Source organism: Labrus bergylta, chromosome 12, assembly GCF_963930695.1.
Source record: "Labrus bergylta chromosome 12, fLabBer1.1, whole genome shotgun sequence".
NCBI classification, from domain to species: domain Eukaryota; kingdom Metazoa; phylum Chordata; class Actinopteri; order Labriformes; family Labridae; genus Labrus; species Labrus bergylta.
In genome coordinates, this window is record NC_089206.1 from 17836046 (window position 1) to 17856571 (window position 20526).

A 20526-nucleotide genomic window follows, 5' to 3' on the forward strand; every position below is an offset into this window, starting at 1 on the left:
CATATACACACTGAGACCTGAGGAACCCATATCAGTTTCCACTAGCTTTATGTAGTGTTCCACTCAACCCATCCTGGGTCAGGGCGAACCTGAAGTCAAGCTTGAAACAACACTGGAGTAGTTTTTACAGTTTGTCTGCCAAAAACAACCGTGCTTGCTTTTTTGTTACAGTTATCTCGAGAACACAAGTTTGACACATTTTCACAAGAAAACAGGAGTTTGTTTCCTCTTATTGCCAGTAATGTCTATGAGGATTTCCATCTTGCAAGAGTGCACACATGATTTGGAGAGAACTGTTGTAACTGATTCAAACGTAAAATGTCGATTAAAGACGACCAATAATTGATCAACGCACCAAAATGTATTCAATCGAGGTAAAAGGCAAAAATTACAGTTTTATCTATTTTTACAAAAGAAACATTCAGATCGGCCTCCCCACCTAACGAAAATGTAGCCATGAGTCATCCTCGATGGTTATGACAGTGATATTGAAGTGGAAAATCCTAGGGATCATATTACCCACATTTGTCTCCAAGTTCTTAAAAAGTATCCTGTGACCTGGGTGATAAGTTACTTTTAAGAAGATTATGGAGATAACAAAAATAAACTTGTAGAGATAACAATATTAAATACATAGCAAGCATGGCTGTTCGTGGCCTTCTCTTTTGCAGCCGTTGACTGACATCTTACCAAATTATAATTCTGAAAAGCCAAGTATTCCCATAGTTTCCCAGCAGTAACACTAAAGTATTACAGCACAGTCTTAGATAGGTCTTTGTTAGAGTCCGGCAAAAAACTGTGCCCCATCTTAACTGTGCTGAACCAGGACCAGAGGTGGTATTTCTTCCAGAGGACGACCAGCCAAGCCGTTCTGTTCAGGGCTACATCCACTGCTGACTAAATCAACGATGGACTCACAGTGAGCCTTCTATCTGTGAATGAGAGAAACAAAAGACTTCACAAGAGTGGAAAAAATGCCCTTAAATATCAAACAAAATCTGATCTCTACAAAGTGACGTAATAGTGAAGTTAAAGTATGTAACAGCTTTGAATCATAACTGGTGCCTTTTGGTTTTCAAAGTCAAATGAATGGTGATCACATGGGTTTGGTGTATGCGTTTCAGTGCATCGTAAATTAACCCGTATCTAGATGGTATGACAGTATCTACTATTTCATAACAATAGTTTATTATGCATGAATTACAACTTTCTTTACCTCTAGTTGTCCGTTTCCCGGTCATAGCTTGTTAATTGTTAAGGCAACGTAAGTGTTGTCCACACCTGGAAACAGAAGTACATCTCTACATTTTACAACACATACAAGACATTTGCTTAAGATCCTACTTCTGTCAAAGATGAAAAATAAACTTACAGGTTCTGGTCTCTCGCTCCAGCTCAGAGGGCTTCTTCTCTTTGTTACACAGCACCTTGGCCACGATGATGATGACAATGACGGCTACAACAAATGTTACACCAGACACCAGCCAGCTGATCACCATCGGACTCAGTACTGGATCTGGGTCTGAGGGAAAGAGGAGTTATCAGTAACTTACTCATACAAGCCTACATCTACTGAACGTTGTGTGTATATGGCCTGTGTTTAGAAGCTATCTCACCTCTGATGGCTATAGGCAGGGGCTGGCTTTCTCTGGAAACAAAAGTGCGTCCACCCAGCTGGACCCGGTACAGGCAGTAGTAGTAGCCCTCGTTGGAGCTCTGTGCGTTGGAAAAGGTGAAAGTGACGGACGGGGTGAGGGCAGGCAGGGACTGGCGCACTGTGCCATTGGAGCGTATCAGACGAAGCTGGAAGGAGCCTCCAGGGTACTGCTGCAGGGTGGAGCAGGTGATGTTAAAGCTGTGGCCTTTAAGGACAGAACCGGCGGGGGCCTCAGCAGATGTGTTGTACCAGTGCTGAGGAGTCAGGAGTTCCACTGAAATCAGATCAATAAAAATATTAATACGGTTATAAAGGGTCATTCAGACTTTAGTCTTTTTAAATGATCAGTTATTCTTCATTTTTTTGTTAATAACCCCCTCCAACATGGCAGCACGTCTCTGTCTGTCTGTTTGCCTGTGCTTGACTGAAAGATTTTGGGTTTATTCCAGGAGTATACAGTTAGAGCACTCTGTAAATTGTCAGACAATACTGCTTCTCTTATACGGAGATTGGTATTTATTGTACAAGATAGATTGTCTCGACATTAGTCGGTTTAGTTTAAACCGGACCTCTTCAGTGCAAAGTAAGAGAGCTGGTCCTTACTGCACGTCATCTGAGAATCCCAGTCTAAATGCTGTTTGGCAGCAGAAGCTAAGTCTGTAGGGACTTAGGTAGGGAACCGGAGGGTCACCGGTTCAAGTCCCAGAGTGGAACAAGCCTGGAATTAGGTCTGGTAGCTGGAGAGGTTCACTTCCTGAGCACTGCCGAGGTGACCTTGAGCAAGGCACAGAACCCCCCCAGACTATGCGTGTGTAGGATGTCTCAACACCAGAGTGTAAAAATGATTTTTTCCTCTTGGGATAAACAAGGTATTTATCTTCTTCTAAATAAAAGAATAAGTCCATCACACTTTGTATGGGACCTTTTTCAAAGCGTGGCTTACTTTTACACCGGGGGGGGGGGGGGGGGGGGGGGGGGGGGGGGATCTGAATCACGGCGTCTGGTCCATCCAGCAACATATCATGGAACATGCGCTGTATGTCACATAATTCTTCCTGTATCTGTTCTCTCCCGCTGACACTGTGGACATTTGTTATTCAAATATCTTTCTCATGTCTTTTTCTTAGCTACCTCTTGCTAAGAAAAAGCAAGAGAACCAAGAAAGGCCACAGCTAATTCCACAGAACCTGCTCTTTGTCTCTATTACTCTGCAGGACAAGTCTATGAGAGAGCGCATCATTGTCTGCATTTTGCATGTCTCTTAAATTGCATCCATGTTTCCTTCACTTGCTTCCCTCACTTGCATCTTAATCCCTTCCACCAGAGATGCTTGGAGAGAGGAAACCAATCGGAGGAGAGAGGAACGAGGAAATATGTTTTAAGAGACATCAGACGTCATTTCCTCCGTGGCGTCACGTGAAGCTACGTACGTATGTGAAGATGACATCAGCTGATCCCCGCTCAGCTGTCAGTCGGCTTTAACAGCTATTTGTGTCCGCACAAATACCCTCTGTATTATTTCTAATAAAATACACACAGTAACAGTGTATAGTCTGTGTGCTTTACATGATAACAAACAGTCTGCTAATACAAAAAACATACAGACCATTTCTACCGGATAAAAGCTTTAATATCAAATGATTTATCTTTTTTTTTTTTTTTTGACTGATAATCTGATCGTGAACTCTGTATTTTATAAACACTAAGGATGTCTCAGGATTATTGGCAATTTCTATAAGGATCAAAATTTCAGCAAAACAGGATTCATACCATTTTCAAACCGATCATTAAAGATCACGATGAATGTAAAACATGTTTCTGTCAGACTCCCTCTGCATCAGACTGTCAACAAACAGTCTGAGTGATCATCAAAAGAAATATTAGCTGTTATAATAATACTAATAATACTAATAATAATAATAATAATGATGAAGTCGTTTATCCGCGTCCAATCAATGAGTGATATTTGGGACGGTGGCGGGGCTGTCAGTAAAAAGTCTTCAGAAAAGGCTGGTCCCATGTTTCCTAGATCCTCGATCCTCTGTGTTGAAATAAGAGACTTGAGACGTCCTTCAACATGGCGGCACGGAACAAGTTCCGGTTCAAGCGAGGATAGAGGAGCCAGCAAACGAAAAATAAGAGATGCAGCCTATTTCTACATTTCTCCGCCACTCTTGTGCAACTACTTTGCCAGCTTTAGACTTTAAAAGCCTCTTGTCATGTGCAATAATTGCGCAGGTAGAGTGTGTGCAGGTAGACATAAAAGAAAGGTTCAGACTTCTCATACAAAATAAATTGCCTACCTAATCTTAAAAGAAATAAAACCGTATTAAAGTTTATGGACTGTTGAGGATTGAGACAGGCTAAGAATAACTTGTCTATTAAAGATTGCACAACCAGACACCGAATGGGAATGGGCCTTGGGTGCATTAACATTGGATTATACAATGCAGGTATGACTCACCCACTGTGATATTGATGGAGTTGCTGGGCGGAGAGCTGAGAAGCTGAGAAGGGAAGCCGCCTTTGATCCTGTACCGACAACTGTAGCTGCCCTGGTGAAAAGTCTCTATGTCAGAAAGCGTGAGCTCCACTGTGGCCTGGGTCTGGTCTGCTCTCTGTGTGACCAGTGGAGTGGACACTCCGTGCTTGTACAGGTGAAAGTCACTGCGGTGGTGACCCAGCAGAACGCTGCAGCCGAAGCTCACAGCCTCCCCCGGGGAGAACACAGTGTGAGGTGACAGCAGGGTGAGGGTGGGCATTAAAAGGGTACCTGTGAAAAAAAACAAATAGGCATATCACAAAAGTTAAATGCAAATATAAAATCCATTTGAATGACACCATGGACGAGTTTATAACTTAGTCTGTGTATATGCTGTTTGTGTTGTACAGTAACTGAAGTATCACTTTTACTTAAAACAATGAATTTACCTGTCCATTTTTAAAATGTAAGAAATATGATTCTGTGTTTTAGGTTAACTGCTTTCTTATAATGCTATATGCCTTGTGGTAAACTGAATGAATCAATAAGTAGGGTGGAGTAATAGACAAAAGTCCAATTTGACCTTGACATGACAACTAGCACGGCAACACATTTTGATACTTAAGTGCGAAAAATAATGACACAAGGTATTTGTCTAGATCATCATATTTTGGATAACCATTGTCTCTACACAGGATTTAGTATTTATGTTTACCAAATCAAAGATTAGATACTTGAGTGACCTGAAAAATGGAAACGACAAGAATGCCATCTTAATCACATCAGAACTGCACTGTCAGCAATCTGGTACTTCTTTTTGTTCGAGGAAATGTCTAAAGAGAGCTTAATTTCACCTGAGCATTTCACCCCTGCGTCATTGTCATGGGTGCATTGGGAGTTACTGTGGAGGAAAACTGCGCAGCGGGTCAAACTGGACTCGTGTCCTGAGCATTGGACATGCCGTAGCCATATCTGGCCCCTGCCTGGACCAAATGAAGCTGATTCAGATTCAGCTAAGCCACATCCTAGTTCCAGACAAACAATGTCAGCCTCTCGAAAGTCCCAAGCATGGTCACAAACAGTCCCCCACTGGTCATGGCGGAGCACCTCAACCCTGCCAGAACATTTGTTCTCCCCATCCACTAGTCGGACCCCTCCTGTGGAGCAGAGGACAATGACTTAGACAGCGAGGGAATAATTGTGGATGTTGAAGGTTAATATCAAATGATGCTTACCAAAAGCATTAACTCCATCCCACAGAACACCAAAAAGGCCTGGGATGAAATGACAAAAAAAAAGATTATTAAAGGACACATAAATGCATTTAAAGTGTCATCAATAGCAGCTGCCTACGCTAAGTTTCACTTATATTAAGGTACACTGAACTCTTTTTTCCACACTGCTACCATCCTGTGGTAGTTACAGGGTCAAAGGCGGAATAAAAGCTTGTTTAAAGAGAAACTAAACAGTACATCCCTAAACATAAAAGCTATAATAAATAATCACATCAAGCATCTAAAACAACAACACACGTGTGAATCAACAATTCTCCTAAAAAAAACAAAAAAAAAAAACACTGAGCTCTGTATCCTTTATGAGTGGTTGTATTTGTAACAGGCTTAATATGATAAGTTTACATGTCTAATTCTTAACTACAAGAGGAAAAAAAAACTGTTAATTGCAAGTTTAACCTGGCTGAATAACAGTTACAAAATAGTAACTTTGAGAAGTAAAAACAAGAGGGGAGACACCTTTGAATGCAATTAAGACTCAATATCAAGACTCTTTTCAATAAAACTCAAATAACTTTGCTTCTTTAGTTATCACGTTACAGAAACACAGGTGGTATAAAAATAAAACCTTGGAACTAGTTCAGAGTCAGCTGGCAAACCAGCTTAGCTAAACCATTAATAGCAGCCGTGGCTTAAGGTTACCTGTTAAAAGGATATGGAGGAATCTCAGCATGGTTTCCCTCAGCCGTCCATCAGCTGGCCGGTTGTCGTGGTGATGATGCTAACAGCCTTTTAAAGCTCGCGATCGAACGAGACATCAGCTAGCTCGTGTGCAACAAAAAAGGCTTGAAAACTAAAAAAAAAAAAAAGCTAACACGTAGCAGCTGTAGCAAAAGCTGAGCCACTTTGCTGGCGTAGCTTACGAGACATTGTCGAGAACAGACTAATGCATCGATAATGTTGTGTCCAAACAAAGAGAGGCAGCCGACGAATTACAATAACACGATGTCCATGACGGAACTAGTACAGAAGCTACATGCCGTCACGACGCCACAGAAGTCAGTCCGGTAGAGTCGCTGTTCTCCCTGCGGCAGACAGAGGTCACCACAAGCTGCATTACACCAGCTTTTCTTGTCATAGTTTGGCAGGCCTGCCTTCCTCTTGGCTGCAAGCCAGTTGCCCTAGGCCATGTTGTGTTATGTAATAAGTCATTAACTCTAATGTGTTTGCTTATTTTAGTGCGTAGCTAATCTGGAGCAAGTAAGTATGTATGGTCCTAGTTCTTAAATTAGGAAGTTGTTTTGCTAATTGTTATCTTATCTTTTACTTGTGCTTTAAAGTGGAATTGTCATTTATCTTCCCCAAGTCTGTCCTAATACAATGCCACATGTTAAGTACATTCAAAGCACAATTGTTTGCTCTGATTGCTCCTTCTGTGGACAAAGGCTGCCAAGACATTTTTATTCCTGCAATTTTTTTTTTTTTACTGTTTATATTCACCTAAGGTCTGCGTGTACAGATTTGCCCAAACTTTAACATTAAGTGTTATTTTTGTTGTTAAATTCGGGTCATTATGACACTCATGAGTTATCTCTGCTGTGACTCCACAAGGTAAGAGCTGTTGAAGCAGTAAGTGGGGATTTCTACAAATCAATGATTGATTGCCTTTGTAAAGTGTCAGTGTGTCCACCCTGGACACTTTACACTGTTTACATTACTCTATATTTATATTTTGTACATTCAAATAATTATTTTTACATTTTTTACATTATATTCTATTTTACTGTATATATGGGTATTAATAATTTGAGTGTTTATTGCATGGCCTTGGGGAACAGTCCTTACATTTCACTGCACATCTGTATGAGCATGTGACAAATAAAAATCTTGAATCTTGAATCTTGAATCTTGTAGCTGCAGAATTGATTATGCATTTAAAGATTTGGGGTTGCAAACTGTATACCAAGGAAGAGTGGTAGGTAACATTAGTAGTAAGTAGTAAGTAGTAGTAGTAATTTTTCTTAAATTGGCCAGCCTGTTAGCTGTTCTTATTGTTGCATCACTTCATTACATTGAAGAAAACAAAACAAAAAAAACTGCATTAAGGAGAATTAAGTTGTTCCCAGTTGAATACATGTTACTGAGTGTGGGGGAAGAGCATTAATATGGGACCAAACCTGTATACCTGTTATAGACTAGAAACAAACACCCACCACTCGGAGATTTAACACCATTACAGTTCAGTTCTCCAGCTTTAGTCTGCCAAATTAAAACCATCTGGGCACTTGCTTGGTATTTCCAGCTGGAAAGAATGTGCATGACTAATTCAAAACCACAACAGGAAGAAGGCTCATTTGCTGACTCAGGTCTGGGATGTCAAATGTTTTTTGCACACAATGAGATGACTAACTAATTCAATGAAAGCCCTGGTCATAGATGACTACTTAAAAATGAATACTCATCAGATTTTATTGCAATATAAATGCTTTACTTAGCAACTTTTTCTGTGGTCATGTTGGACCACTATTCATCAAAAGCAGAGACACGTGCAGACGATGTGTGACATTAACATACAAATGGACTCCAACAAATCCTGAAACCTGCTTCAATCTAAAAGAAAACTCAAATTTAAGATGTTTTTCCCCCATGCAAACCAGAGCTGTTCCCCAATAACACTCAAGATCTTAAAGCGGCTGAGAGGCAGACCTTAATTTAATCCCTAATCGGTGATAGGAAAATTCATCAATGTATCTTGTCTGCATTCCCTCACCTGATTTTAACCAATCACACTGAGTCAAGACTAGAAGTGCTGCTAAAGGTGCCTTTACATTAAAACGCAGTGACTGAGGACTCCAATTACGGAAGTAAGTTATTTGCAGTTTATATTTGCACTTAATGTAGGACAATGAGTACATGTCTTCCTTCATTTGAACAACAAATGTTTTTTAATAGGTTGATCCGGGTCATAGAAGCTTAATGTATTCTTATGTAACAAAGTATAAAAAAGTACCTGGGGTGAGTACTTTTTATAGGACCATGTAAAAACAAAACATGGAAGACTTGTTTACTTTAAGAGGAAGCAATCAATACAAGAAAAAGCAATAGTAAGTTTATGAGAAGGCGAAAGAACGTTTTGACATTTCCAAAAAAAGGCTGACTGACGCTGACGTTTAGGGAGAATCCCTCAAGTGCAAAGAATATCCAATGGACAGAGATCTTATATATCAAATCAATCTATTTGGACGTAAGAGTTGGGCAAAGTGTCCCTCATGTTCTTTTTTTTCCCAGTAGAAGAGCTGTCCTTAGGTGTGCTTATAGTCAGTAAGACAGTATGATTTTTGTTGGTTTGTAACATTGTGACATTTTGTTGACATTAGAACTTTAAACCAGCTGATATTTTCTTAATGCATTTTATTGAGCCACTGGTCAAATAAGCATCCAACTTCTCATTATCCTGTAAAAGTTGACAAATCTCTTTCACAAAGAAAACATACAGATAACCTAATATACAGAATTATGTTTTATGTATACATTAATGAAAAATATGATACATTTCTCTGCTATTCAAACCTAAAAACCAGAGCAGTGTATTTGTGAATCAGAAATCCAAAAATGATCTGTGTAGTCAGAAAATTGCAAGAACAGCAATAAAACTAGCACTTTATATTAATAACCTCCCTCCATCAAAGTTAATGAGTCCAATTGCACTGTCATGTGAGTGGGTACATTTACCTCTGACAAAATAAAACAACAAAACATAAAATAATTTAGTTAACTTAACACTAGTCCTCCAAGAAGATGACCTTTTTTTCACAGGTTTAAGAGTCTGAATCAAAAGTACAATAACTTTGGGGTTTTCTGACTCTCTGAATATTCTGAACTCTTAACGATAAGCTTGTAATAAAATGATGCGTTTAACTCTTTGGATAACAGGTACAACCTGCTTCAGTTCCATCAGTATAGTCTCTGTGGCAGCACATCAAAAATGCATGTGCTGCATATTCAAAGTCTCTCGCCCAGCTTTTGTTTTATTCAGCGTCCATAGTCAGGAAAAAAATCCCAACTTTCTCACACTTCATCACTTGGACTCCCCAAGCAGATGGACAATGAGTTCATATGTTGAGAGGACGATGGCTGTGTTGGGGATTTGTCTAATAAGCTGTGGAATGAGTCCTCTATAAAAAGCTGCATAGCCTTCCTCCACCATTATTAACCTCCCGGTCTGGAAGAAGTACTTGTACTTGCTGCCCTCCTCACGCAGCCGTGTCCGAATGACCTCTATGGAGACAAAAAAAAACAAAGATAAGTCATTCCAATAAATACTTCTCCATGGCATTAGGGTTCTCATGTTGCAGGAGACAAATAATGTGAGTGTTTACCGTGTGGGTAGGCTATGCAGGACGCACAACCCTTTGAAAATGCAGCTGCCAACATCAGACCCAGGAAGTCTGACGCTCCTTTTTCCTTTTCATTATTCCGGGAGGATAACTGGCTCTCAGCAAGCTGTTTCTTCAGTGTCTCGTAGATGAGGAAGCAGATCATGGTCTCTGAGATGCCGGCATATGATGCGGTCAGGCCTCGGTAAAAGCCACGAAACCCTTCGGTTTTGTGAACGTAGCGGGCACACTGAAGAGCGTTCATTTTCTTTTCTCCTCTGGCTCTATAAAAGAAAATCAAACAGGTCGAACTCATTAGTACAGAAAACCACACAAGTTAAGCAAACAACTTTTTTCAACTGTTGATTGTTACACTATCCAGATATAGAGAAGAGCAAGGTCTGCTAAATGTACTGATGTACTTTTTCTATCTTTTATTGACACTTGGTAGATGGTGTTGTAGACACAAGGTAAATAAAATAACTGTTAACTGTTCTAAAAAATTTACTGCTGCTCTGTGTCGAAAATCCCAGTTGATATGGTTGTTAAACTTTTCAAAATGAATATTGCTCTTCATGTTCAGTCATTGATCTACTTTTGTTTTATTAACATGTAATAAAGATATTTATTAAAGCTATGTCCTTTCTCTCTAACCTAGCAGTTGATGAAGCCTCTAAAACATTTTTACTCAAAGTCAATCAAGAGTTATGAGATCCCAACAAGTCTGACAAACATCTGATGATGCAATATGAATTTTGTGGAAAGCCGATTTCTGAGTATCTAGTGTCATCCTAGGTAATAATTGATATCACTTTTGAACCTGTTCCTTGTCTGTTGATTAGGGTTAAAGTTTAGTTTGTACAAAAAGCATAGATCATGATTTCATTATAAGATTAAATAAGTAACTTAAAATGTTTCATTGTTTTTCCCTCTCATTCTGCTTCTATCTGGCTTTAGGACAATTATTTCTTCAGACACATGGTTAACAGACCTGTTGCGTCGACCTCTCATAATACTACTGCCCTGTACTCAATGTAAATATAGACTCTTTCTCTGCACGCAGGACAGTGCGTCAGCTCTGTGTATTTATGGATCGAGATCACACGCTGAGCCTGATCACACTGCATAACTCAAGGACAGTGCAGTGAAGGCTCTGTTAAAGATTTTTTTTTTTTAAAGAGGGTCTCACTATAAGGAGAACCTTTCCAACTGTTAAGTCCCTAAAATAGCTCAGGGTGTTTTACTTGGGTCCGAAGCAAGAATGCTTCAGTGAGTCTACTGCTAAAAAAGGTGAAGTCAAGAGTGTACACACTTTTTTTCCAGCTGCATCCTGGTCTTGACCATCCAGATGGGGTTCATCAGAGAGTTAGTAACGAAAGCTGAAGATAAGGGGGGGGAAGCATATACAGTTTACACCTCATTCTAATATCACATACATTTCACAGCCCAAATTTAATTCACAACTAAGTGTTTCTGTTGATCATAATCATCGAAGGGAATCATTTTATAGAATTCAATTAAAATCTCATGTTTGCCTTATTTTTTCCCACGAGGTAGTTAATCTTCTCAAGCATTAAGAATGATGCATTTGCAGGGGCACTGGACTGTATAAGGATTTACAGATGTGATGTCTATTACATGACGTATATGTACACACGCTGACTGCTCACCTGCAACACCAGCAGAGGACATGTGCACAGCACCACTGTTAGGCACAAACAGCCCATTGAACATCTCTTTAGATTTAGAGTATGCAGCGAAATAAATGGCCCTGAAACACAGAGAAAAAACTGGTTAGAGCTGTAAGGATTAACACACAGTGCTTAAATATGAATGCATTTTCAATAAGTGCATGTGGTTTTATAAACAGCTGGGATATTATGTGATATATAGGCCTTTGACAGACTTGATCCAGAGCAGTCTGCTACCCCGTGCTCCCTCTCTCTCTGCTTAGCTTCTGGAACAAACTGACACTGCACCAGAATGGGCTGAATAAGCACTGGGCACCACAAATGTCCACTGAGCTTCTATGAATATGAGTCCATACAAGTCTGCCAGAGGAATGGAGGGGTAGTGAGATTACTTAGCAAAGGATTGGGTTGTGGATACTCATAAACCATAGCCAAAGTAAATGTAACCAATGGCCTTTAAGTTTATCGGTCTCAAAGTCTAAGAGCATTTTTGTCCTGTAGACTATCCAGATGATCACTGACCATTGTTGACACTAAAAATAGAACACTGGTGAAATCAAAACCTCACATGGTGTCCTGGAGAAGTCGCGTGTTATGACTTGACTTGGAAGTCACGTACAAGTTCAAATCACATCAATAATTATCCAACTATTCTCATTACTGCAGCCAACTCTGGACCCACAACTCACATACCAGTACTTCCTTATTAGTGCTTTTATGCATTTGCCTAAAGTTAACAGTCTCATACGGATTTTTTAAAAAAAATGGTGTCTTCACCAGCAGCTGATGTCTGTAAGGCTAGATGATGGGGCCAGAAGTGGTTGCCATGACAAAAGCTTCCTGTTTACAAAGCTATTTAGATACACACAGTCACAGACGGCCTCTTTTTCTTGCTGTGGCAAGTAGTATATAACAGTGACATTTTGAGATGTTTTTTTAAGAAAAAATTATTTTACTTTTTTACTTCAGCTGTGCTGGTGCTTCCATAAAAAAAAGAAAGGGGAGAAGAAGAAGAAGCTACATCATTTTAATGAAACCCTCACCTAAACACCAAAAGGCAGGTGTTTTTAAAGCTAATATTGCCAGGTAGCTAGAATTGGAAAGGGCAGTGAGTTCACAAACATGTAAGAATGTCAGAGATTTGAAAGTACCTTGAAGGGGCCACACCAACAAGGTTCGGCCCCAGGCCACGGAAAAGTGATCTCGGTCCTTCTTTTTCTAGGATTGATCTGAAACAAAGTTAAAAACAGCCATCAATCATCCAAATAACTTAAGACATATCTCCCTCTTGTATTCATATACTCTTTTACATGACTCTTAATTTGTTTGGAACATGTTTACGTTGAAACACCCCGCTGTCTATAAAGGGAACGAGTATGAAAGCTCACTCCTGCAATCACTCCAAGTTCTCTGCATGTCCTGGTCACTTGAGCAGGCTTTAAATATCAGTTTGCATGTGACCCCGTCTCGACTGCAGTGTTTGGCCCGTCACTCAGACACACCCCCACAGCATTTCTGAAGGTAATGACCTTCATTCTACAGATGACAGGCAAGTTCGCCTGGGGCCATGAAGAGGTGCAGTTCAACTGCAATTTCTGTAATGTATACCTTGTCTCTTGGTTAGTTCTCTCTCCTAGATACCCAACACCTCCTCTTAAACGTGGATTTAACATGGACAAAACAAATGAATAATCATTTTTCAGGACAAAGGAAGGCCCAGTCTAAAGTGTGAATGGCCAGAGAGAGAAGGTTGAAGTTCAGATTGAGTTTCTTTCAAATTCCATTCAATAGAATGATTTAAATGTTGAAACAAAAAACATATTTGTAGCAGCTAAAGTAAGTTTGAAATATGCATAGCACCTCAATTGGCATGGAATTAAATATTTCTACAAAAATATCTTTAAGCTTCTGTAATTTTAACAGTCTACAACAAATACCAGTCCAAACCAGTTCAGTTTGAGTCCTCAGTCAGCTGAGTGTAACAATCTGTAACACTGAAGCAGCACGCTTTTTAAAATGCCCCTGAGGCTGCTTTGGGTATCTTTGAACCCAAACCAAACTTAGTGCCATTAAAAAAGGCGACATACAACTAATACAAATAAATACATACATGTAAAAACATTCAAGAAAAAAAGACATCTTTATGCCTTCTGGGAAATCAGATTCTATGCCCTAACTACTACTTTAAGATACTAAATACAAACAGGATCGTTTGTACTTAATCCTTAGTTTATGTGGGACAGGATTAGAGGCATTCATTTGCAGACTACGAAAGCAGATAGCAAATAACAGACTCGACAAAATGTTCCCATGGACTAAATCCCAAGAACTGCACAGGCCCTTACACAATATGATTGTTTCTACCAATCTTTTTTATCAGCTTCTCTGACATGCCTAAACATGAAGTTCCTAACAACATTAAAAGTCAGTAAGAGACTGCGGTGGAAAAAGAAAATCACAAGCTAAAAATTATGTCTGTCCCCACAAGGCAGTTTTTAAATTACCTTTGTATAACAGCCTCAAGGGAAGGTCCAAAGATGCGGAAGTATTATTTGCCTTACAGTAACAACATGAACAACATCTTACCGTAGGACCTGCAGCAGTCCCGGCGTAACAGTTCCGGGTCGGATAACTCCGGTTCCATTGAATGTGCCCAGCTGGACCTGGAAGACAGGTCGGAGGGCAAGGCTAGAAGACTGCAACCGTGTCTTCAACACCTCCAGGGGGCAGGTCACGATGGCTCCCACCGTACCACTACACCTGTAAATTAATAGCACAAAAATAAGGATATTAGGCTTGTAGGGGGTTTGCATGATCCTTGTAATGCAATGGCTATCCTGCTAAGAGTACCCAGTTCATCTATTTGGAGGTTTACCCATCGCAGCTTAAACTGAGGAGAGCGTTTTTCCACAATAACACAGCTGTGGAGCTTCCAACCAAGTGTAATGAACAATTATGGTCAAAGGCTGCTCTGCAGTGAATAGTCAGAGTTAACCCCAACACATAGGGTGCACAAGGTTTTACAGCTCAGACACTGTTATTGCTGTGAGAAAGAGCTATTTAACTAATGAACAGCTGCTTTTAGATAGCACTTTTCCCGATTTAAATTTAACATTTAGTTCTTTACAGCTCTCACTGGTACATCTGTTAATACACACTATGCCTCCCCTCAATAACCTGACCAATGACAAACTTGGGAGATTAAACTAAGCCTCTGATACGTTACACTCTTGTGTCTGAAGGACAAAGTCGAACATCCCAGAGACACTAACACCTGAGCAACTTGTCAATTCACGACTCATTAGTCAAATGTCCTCCCTTTCGTTTTTAAATGTCCTCCTTATCGTTTTTAAATATAGAGAAGAAACAGCAGAGTATCCATGTTACATAACCCAGTTGAATAACCAAACCAGACAAAACATGCAAAGCAGACTCAAATAATGTGCTGTGGCAATGACAACACAGATAATAAATCAAAGGGGAGGACTGGGTCAAAGAGTTCTCTCTGTGAAATGACAAAAAAGCTGAAAACATTTTTACTGAGAGAAAAAAAAAAAAGGTCCTTGTGTGTTTTGTTGATAGTTTAGTTACGACCCAATGCTGCCATACAAGCTCAGCTGGTTTGCTAAGAGGTAAATAGACCAGCTTTATTATCTCACACTGGATGTTTGAGCACTAGACTTATAAAAAGGTTTAATCACGAAACAAATGTTGTTCACCTTTATATATAATTTTAAAAAAAAATCATACTTCCACAGATATTAGCGTCACTGCTTGAAGCTTTAACGAGTTGACTTCAAGGGTAAAATGGCGCCGCTGTTTTTTTTAAAAAGAAAAAAAAAGCTAATTCTGTTTTTATTTGACCTCAACGTCAACTTGAGAACAACCTGCTTGTCGTTGTGTAACAGTGCTGAATCTTTTCATAGATTCGAGGTTTATTAATAGCATTATGTAGCCAGGTGTCGATGTTGGTGTATCTTTTAATGTTATGTAACACTGAGGAACATCACATAGCTAAAGGGCTAAAGGACTCTTGTGACTGCGCCATGTCGAGCCACCGCTTCACTCACAGTGTCCCACAGTGTCTCACAATGTCCCACAGTGTCTCACAGTGTCTCACAGTGTCCCACAGTGTTCGTCTCACGACAAAGTAAGAGTATTTAAACACCACACACCAATAACGACCATATCGCTAGCTTCACGTAGCTAACTTCCGCACAGGTCAGAGGAGACGCCGCCGGGTTCACAGGGTTGTCCTGTTAAGTTATCAGGTTAATAAATTGCTTTAAATAAGTTTGCACACACTTAACGTAGTTATGTTCCGCCATTAACACCTCAGCTAGTAGAGAGCCAGGAAAAAAAACACAGAGGGTTGTCTATTATTAACTAGAAACCACTGAACATCCGAAAGAACATGCTGTGCTAACACGAGCTAGCTTGTATATATTCCGGTATACTGGAGTTTCTTTTTGTTTAAGTGTTGACTTCACACCCGCTTTCCAAAGGTTATGTAATTATTAAGTTATATCACACGTACATTTCAAACCTCTTAATGAAACACTAATCTTTACTAACGTGAAAGAATCAATATGTCTTACCCTCCGGCGAAGAGATTTAGCAGCGTGTCTTTCTGCGGCATCTTGTTTTGTTCTTTTCAAACAGTCACCATACTCGTGTTGTAAAACTGTTTTAAAGCCTTGTTTAAGTGTCGAGTGTGATGATGATGATGACTGGAGTCCGGGTTTCTGTGATCCCCAAGTATTCTGTTGTTCATCTGTACCCTCGTTCCGGCTTCGGTGGAGCTGTCAGCAGTGGGGCTGAGCGGAGAGGCAGGGTGACCTGAAGAGCCGCTCACATTTACGTCAGTGGGCCGGGCGGGGGGTGTTTCCTATGACGTAGACACACGTGCTCGCCACCTTGTGCTCTGGCTCTGTCCCGTAGACTGTTCCGTTTTCAAGATGTTGCATAATAATTACCCAGTGTCACTGATCCTGCAAAAACAATACCTTGGACTTCGGATTCTCCTGATCATTACTTGTTTTTAGTATAAAATAAAAGCTTGTTTAAAGACATTTTTTTTTTTGATAGGCTCAAATTCATACATCATAGAATTACTTTATTGATCCCAAACTGGGAAGTTGTGGCGTTACAAGCAGCAGGTTGTCCAAAACACACAATATGAGCAAAAAACACAATATTAGCTCATTTAAACACAATATAATATTAAATACAAAGTAAATAAGCACTAAAAATATCAAAACTAAGAATGGGAATATATACAACCAGGATTTAACTAAGCATTACTAGTCTTAAATATGAAAGATTAAATGTAAATGTGCAAAAACAGAGTTGTAAATGGACAGTATTGACATAGGGAGCTGTCCAGAGCTGTGCAATCAGTGATACTGTACGTTAAAGTGCATGAGTGTAGACATATTATCAGCAGAAACTATTCAATATAACGGCGAGTAGACAGACAAATGAAGTGAACTTGAGCACAGGGATAATTTGTAAATTTAACATGTGCAGAACAGATTACAGTATGGAGACAGATATTATCATGATGACAGTTCTCTGCTCGCATGAGGTGAGCTGTTGTACAGAGTTATGGCCTCCGCTGTTTGTCCAGTAGGGTGTGCAGAGGGTGATCAGGATTATCCATAATGGAGAACAGTTTGTTGAGAGTCCTCCTCTCTGTCACCACTACAGAAGAGTCCAGCTTGCAGCCTATCACAGAGCAGGCCTTCTTGATGAGTTTGTCCAGTCTCTTAATGTCACCAGCTCCAATGCTGCTCCCCCAGCAGACCACAGCAGAGAACAGTGCACTGGCCACAACAGACTGCCAACACAACCGCAGAGTCATCAGAAAACTTCTGCAAGTGGCATGACCTGGAGTTGTACTGAAAGTCAGAGGTGTACAAGGTGAAAATGAAAGGAGACAGCACAGTCCCCTGTGGAGCTCCTGTACTACTCTCCACCACTCCAGACTGAACACTGCCAAGTCGGACAAACTGTGGTCTGTCTGTCAGGTAGTCGGTATTCCAGGAGATGACGGACGAGTCCACACCCATCAACTGCAGCTTCTCTTCCAGAAGTTGTGGCTGGATGGTGTTGAATGCACTGGAGAGATCAAAAAAGGTGATTCTCACAGTGCAGCCGTTTCCCTCCAGATGTGAGTGAGCACGCTGCAGCAGGTAGATGATGGCATCGTCCACTCCCAGGTGTGGCTGGTAGGCAAATTGTAGAGGGTCAAGGGATGGTTTCACCTGCGGCCTGAGGTGGGTCAAGACGAGCCTCTCCAACACTTTCATTACATGAGAAGTGAGAGTCACTGGTCGATAAGTCTTTGAGGTCAGATGTTGTCGTCTTCTTTGGGGCCGGGACCAAGCAGGACGTTTTCCACAGCACCGGTATCCTCTCCTGGCTCAGACTCAGGTTGAAGAGGCATTGCAGAATCTCAGACAGCTGGCTGGCGCAGGTCTTCAGAACCATTGGGCTAATGCCGTCCAGGCCTGGAGCCTTGCTAAGGTGTAGTTTCTCTAGCTGTCTCTTAACCTGGCAAGTTGTTAGAGTCAGTGGGGGGGGGGATGGAGCAGTTTACCCCGGGGGGGAGTGCACTCCTGTGGTGCGGGGCCAGAGTCCAAAGAGTTCACCATGGGGGGTTGGGGGGGAGGGAAAAAATACAAAGGGAGGCTGGGGGGGTGTGAAGGACAGGGGTATTGTTTGAGGTGAAGCAGTCAGCTGAAGGCTGTGAACTAAACCTGAAGAACAGGTTTAGCTCATTCGGCCTCTCCAGGCTGCCAGAATGTTGCCTTTCTCTCTTCTCCCTTGAAACCAGTGATTTCCCTCATTCCCGTCCACACATCCCTCACGTTGTTCTGATGGAGTTTGGCCTCCAGCTCTCTCCTGTATGAGTCCTTGCACTCCCTCAGCTTTTTCCCTCAGATCGTGCTGTATCCTTTTCAGCTTCTCCCTGTTTCCAGAACTGAAGGCTTGTTTCTTTTTGTTGATAAGGGCTTTCAGGTCACTGGTGATCCAGAGTTTGTTATTAGGAAAACAGCGTACATTCCAGGCCGGAAAAGCAGCGTTTTCACAGAATTTAATACAGTCTGTGATGCAGTCAGTCATGCTGTTAATGTCCTCTCCATGTGGCTCGCAATGTACATCCCAGTCTGTGGACTCAATGGCATCACTCGCAGACTCGGCATCAGCTGACGGTGGGATGTAAACAGCTATAACAATGGCACACGTGAATTCTCATCATCATGGGAATTTGAGTTGTGTTATGCAATTCAGAACGCACTGTGCATTAACAACAATCATACATGCATGACAAAGAAACACAGAAATTAAAAGGATACAAGTACTGTTAAGGATATTCTCTGGAAATATTCTGCAAAATCTTTGTTTAAGACTGAACCATATGTGGGTGTGATACAGCTTGTATCATGAAGAGAAAATATCTATGGTGAATTACAAATTGCTTTCAAGGACTGATTTGAGAGAACTGTAACTGAACATTGGCAACACAAATAGCTCCCTGTTACTTGTTTATTTTGGTGACTAAAGGCTATAAAGATGTTTTCTGGACATGCCACAATGGCACTTTGTTCTCTTTACTTATCTCAAACCAATCATATATTTGTAAACCTTTGCTGTTTTAGCAGCTTCTTTAGTATTCCCCTAGTAATTTTTGTCTGCCATTAAATGGACTGTTCCTTCTCTGATAAAAAAACAGATAAACAACAGATACATTGCCGTAAAAACAACCTAATTTCCTTCAGCTGGTAGACTAGAAAACCCTAAGTCCTTGTAGCGTGTTATGGAAGACAACATAAGGACATACTATGTTGTTATGTCTGTGCTGTCCACCATGAGTAATAAAAGTTAGAATGTGACTTCTGATGACCCCCAGAGGACTTATGGGCTTTGGCCTGATAAAAAGATAGGTTGCACAATCATTCAAGCACCTTGTTTGTCCTTATTTCTGTGTAATAATATTTGTGCATTGTGTCAAACAGCCTCGTCAAACCAGCTGCACCTGCTTTTATGCTTTTTTTAAAAATCAAAAGTCATAAATCTTGTTATTTATTAGCTTGGTGTTGCATGTCATGTATTGCATAACAAGTCTGTAAAAAGTGAGCAGTGTAACGAAGTTTCTGATTTAACATACCTTAGAGGTTAATCAAGTAAACTATTATAAACAGCCTATTACTGAATGTTCAGCTTATACATTAACTAAATAAATGTAAACAAATACTGTTGCCTACTAGAGCTATTGTCACGTATCTGTACATTAGTATTTAATTTACTCTAACCAGGTGAAGCTTTAAAACACTGCATACACACTGATGCAATAGTATTACTGTAACAATAAAAAAATGATTTAAAAACAAAACAGAACAAGTACCACCAACTGTAAGTCACATTGGTTTGCCAAGACTGGATGACCTTGATCGTTACAGGACTTGGAAATGCTGACACCAAGTGACCAAAGATAAAACACACAGCCACAGAACTGTTAGTACAGCACTGCTTGTGGAGAAGAGACCTTTAGAAAAGCTGTGATACTGGCTCTTATCCCTCTGTTTGTAAGTTTTATATTTCTCTCTTAAGTCATCTTTTCACCTTTGCTAACCCTTTTCGTCTTACTTTAGTTGTTTTTGTTGGCAGCTGCAATAAAGTTCCCATGTTAGGTGTTTTCTCTCTGGGTTTCTTTGAATTAAAAGGTAAAAACAACAGTTTCCCTTAGTGCTCGGCTCATGCTCATTTAAATACACTTAATTTTAGCATATGTCTTATTTGCCTTGCCTTTCATAGTCCTGAATGTAAACCTGCTTGTTTTTTTTTTCTATTTACATCTGGCATTTAACTAGATCATATCCCTGCAAGTTGGATGCATCCTTTTTACTTGAAAAATTCAAGTATCAAAAAAACATTTAAAAAGACTTTAAAGGTTTAAACACCTGGTGTACTGACTTTAATGCAGCAGATATATTCAATGTTGAAAAATGTGTAAATATGTCAGATTTTGCACATTAAAGTGAGATGTGTTTTCCATTGCACCCGTGTTGTATGAGTAAAATGC

At 40.3% G+C, this 20526-nt stretch overlaps 2 protein-coding genes across 2 annotated transcripts; both read right to left on the minus strand.

The window, feature by feature from the left end:
• Nucleotides 1-31: 31 nt before the first annotated feature.
• On the minus strand, nucleotides 32-6485 carry si:ch211-150o23.3 (uncharacterized). Its single transcript, XM_020632236.3, has 8 exons — nucleotides 6074-6485; nucleotides 5375-5413; nucleotides 4994-5296; nucleotides 4122-4430; nucleotides 1617-1931; nucleotides 1373-1522; nucleotides 1217-1281; nucleotides 32-932 (listed from the first exon to the last, which is right to left on the minus strand). Exons 1-7 carry the CDS (start codon nucleotides 6102-6104, stop codon nucleotides 1238-1240), a joined length of 1191 nt encoding a protein of 396 aa, XP_020487892.2. The 5' UTR covers nucleotides 6105-6485; the 3' UTR covers nucleotides 32-932; nucleotides 1217-1237.
• Nucleotides 6486-8765: 2280 nt separating this feature from the next.
• Nucleotides 8766-16282, minus strand: slc25a33 (solute carrier family 25 member 33). Its single transcript, XM_020632334.3, has 7 exons — nucleotides 16037-16282; nucleotides 14025-14198; nucleotides 12590-12667; nucleotides 11418-11518; nucleotides 11060-11126; nucleotides 9751-10031; nucleotides 8766-9649 (listed from the first exon to the last, which is right to left on the minus strand). Exons 1-7 carry the CDS (start codon nucleotides 16075-16077, stop codon nucleotides 9450-9452), a joined length of 942 nt encoding a protein of 313 aa, XP_020487990.1. The 5' UTR covers nucleotides 16078-16282; the 3' UTR covers nucleotides 8766-9449.
• Between the last annotated feature and the right edge of the window lie 4244 nt (nucleotides 16283-20526).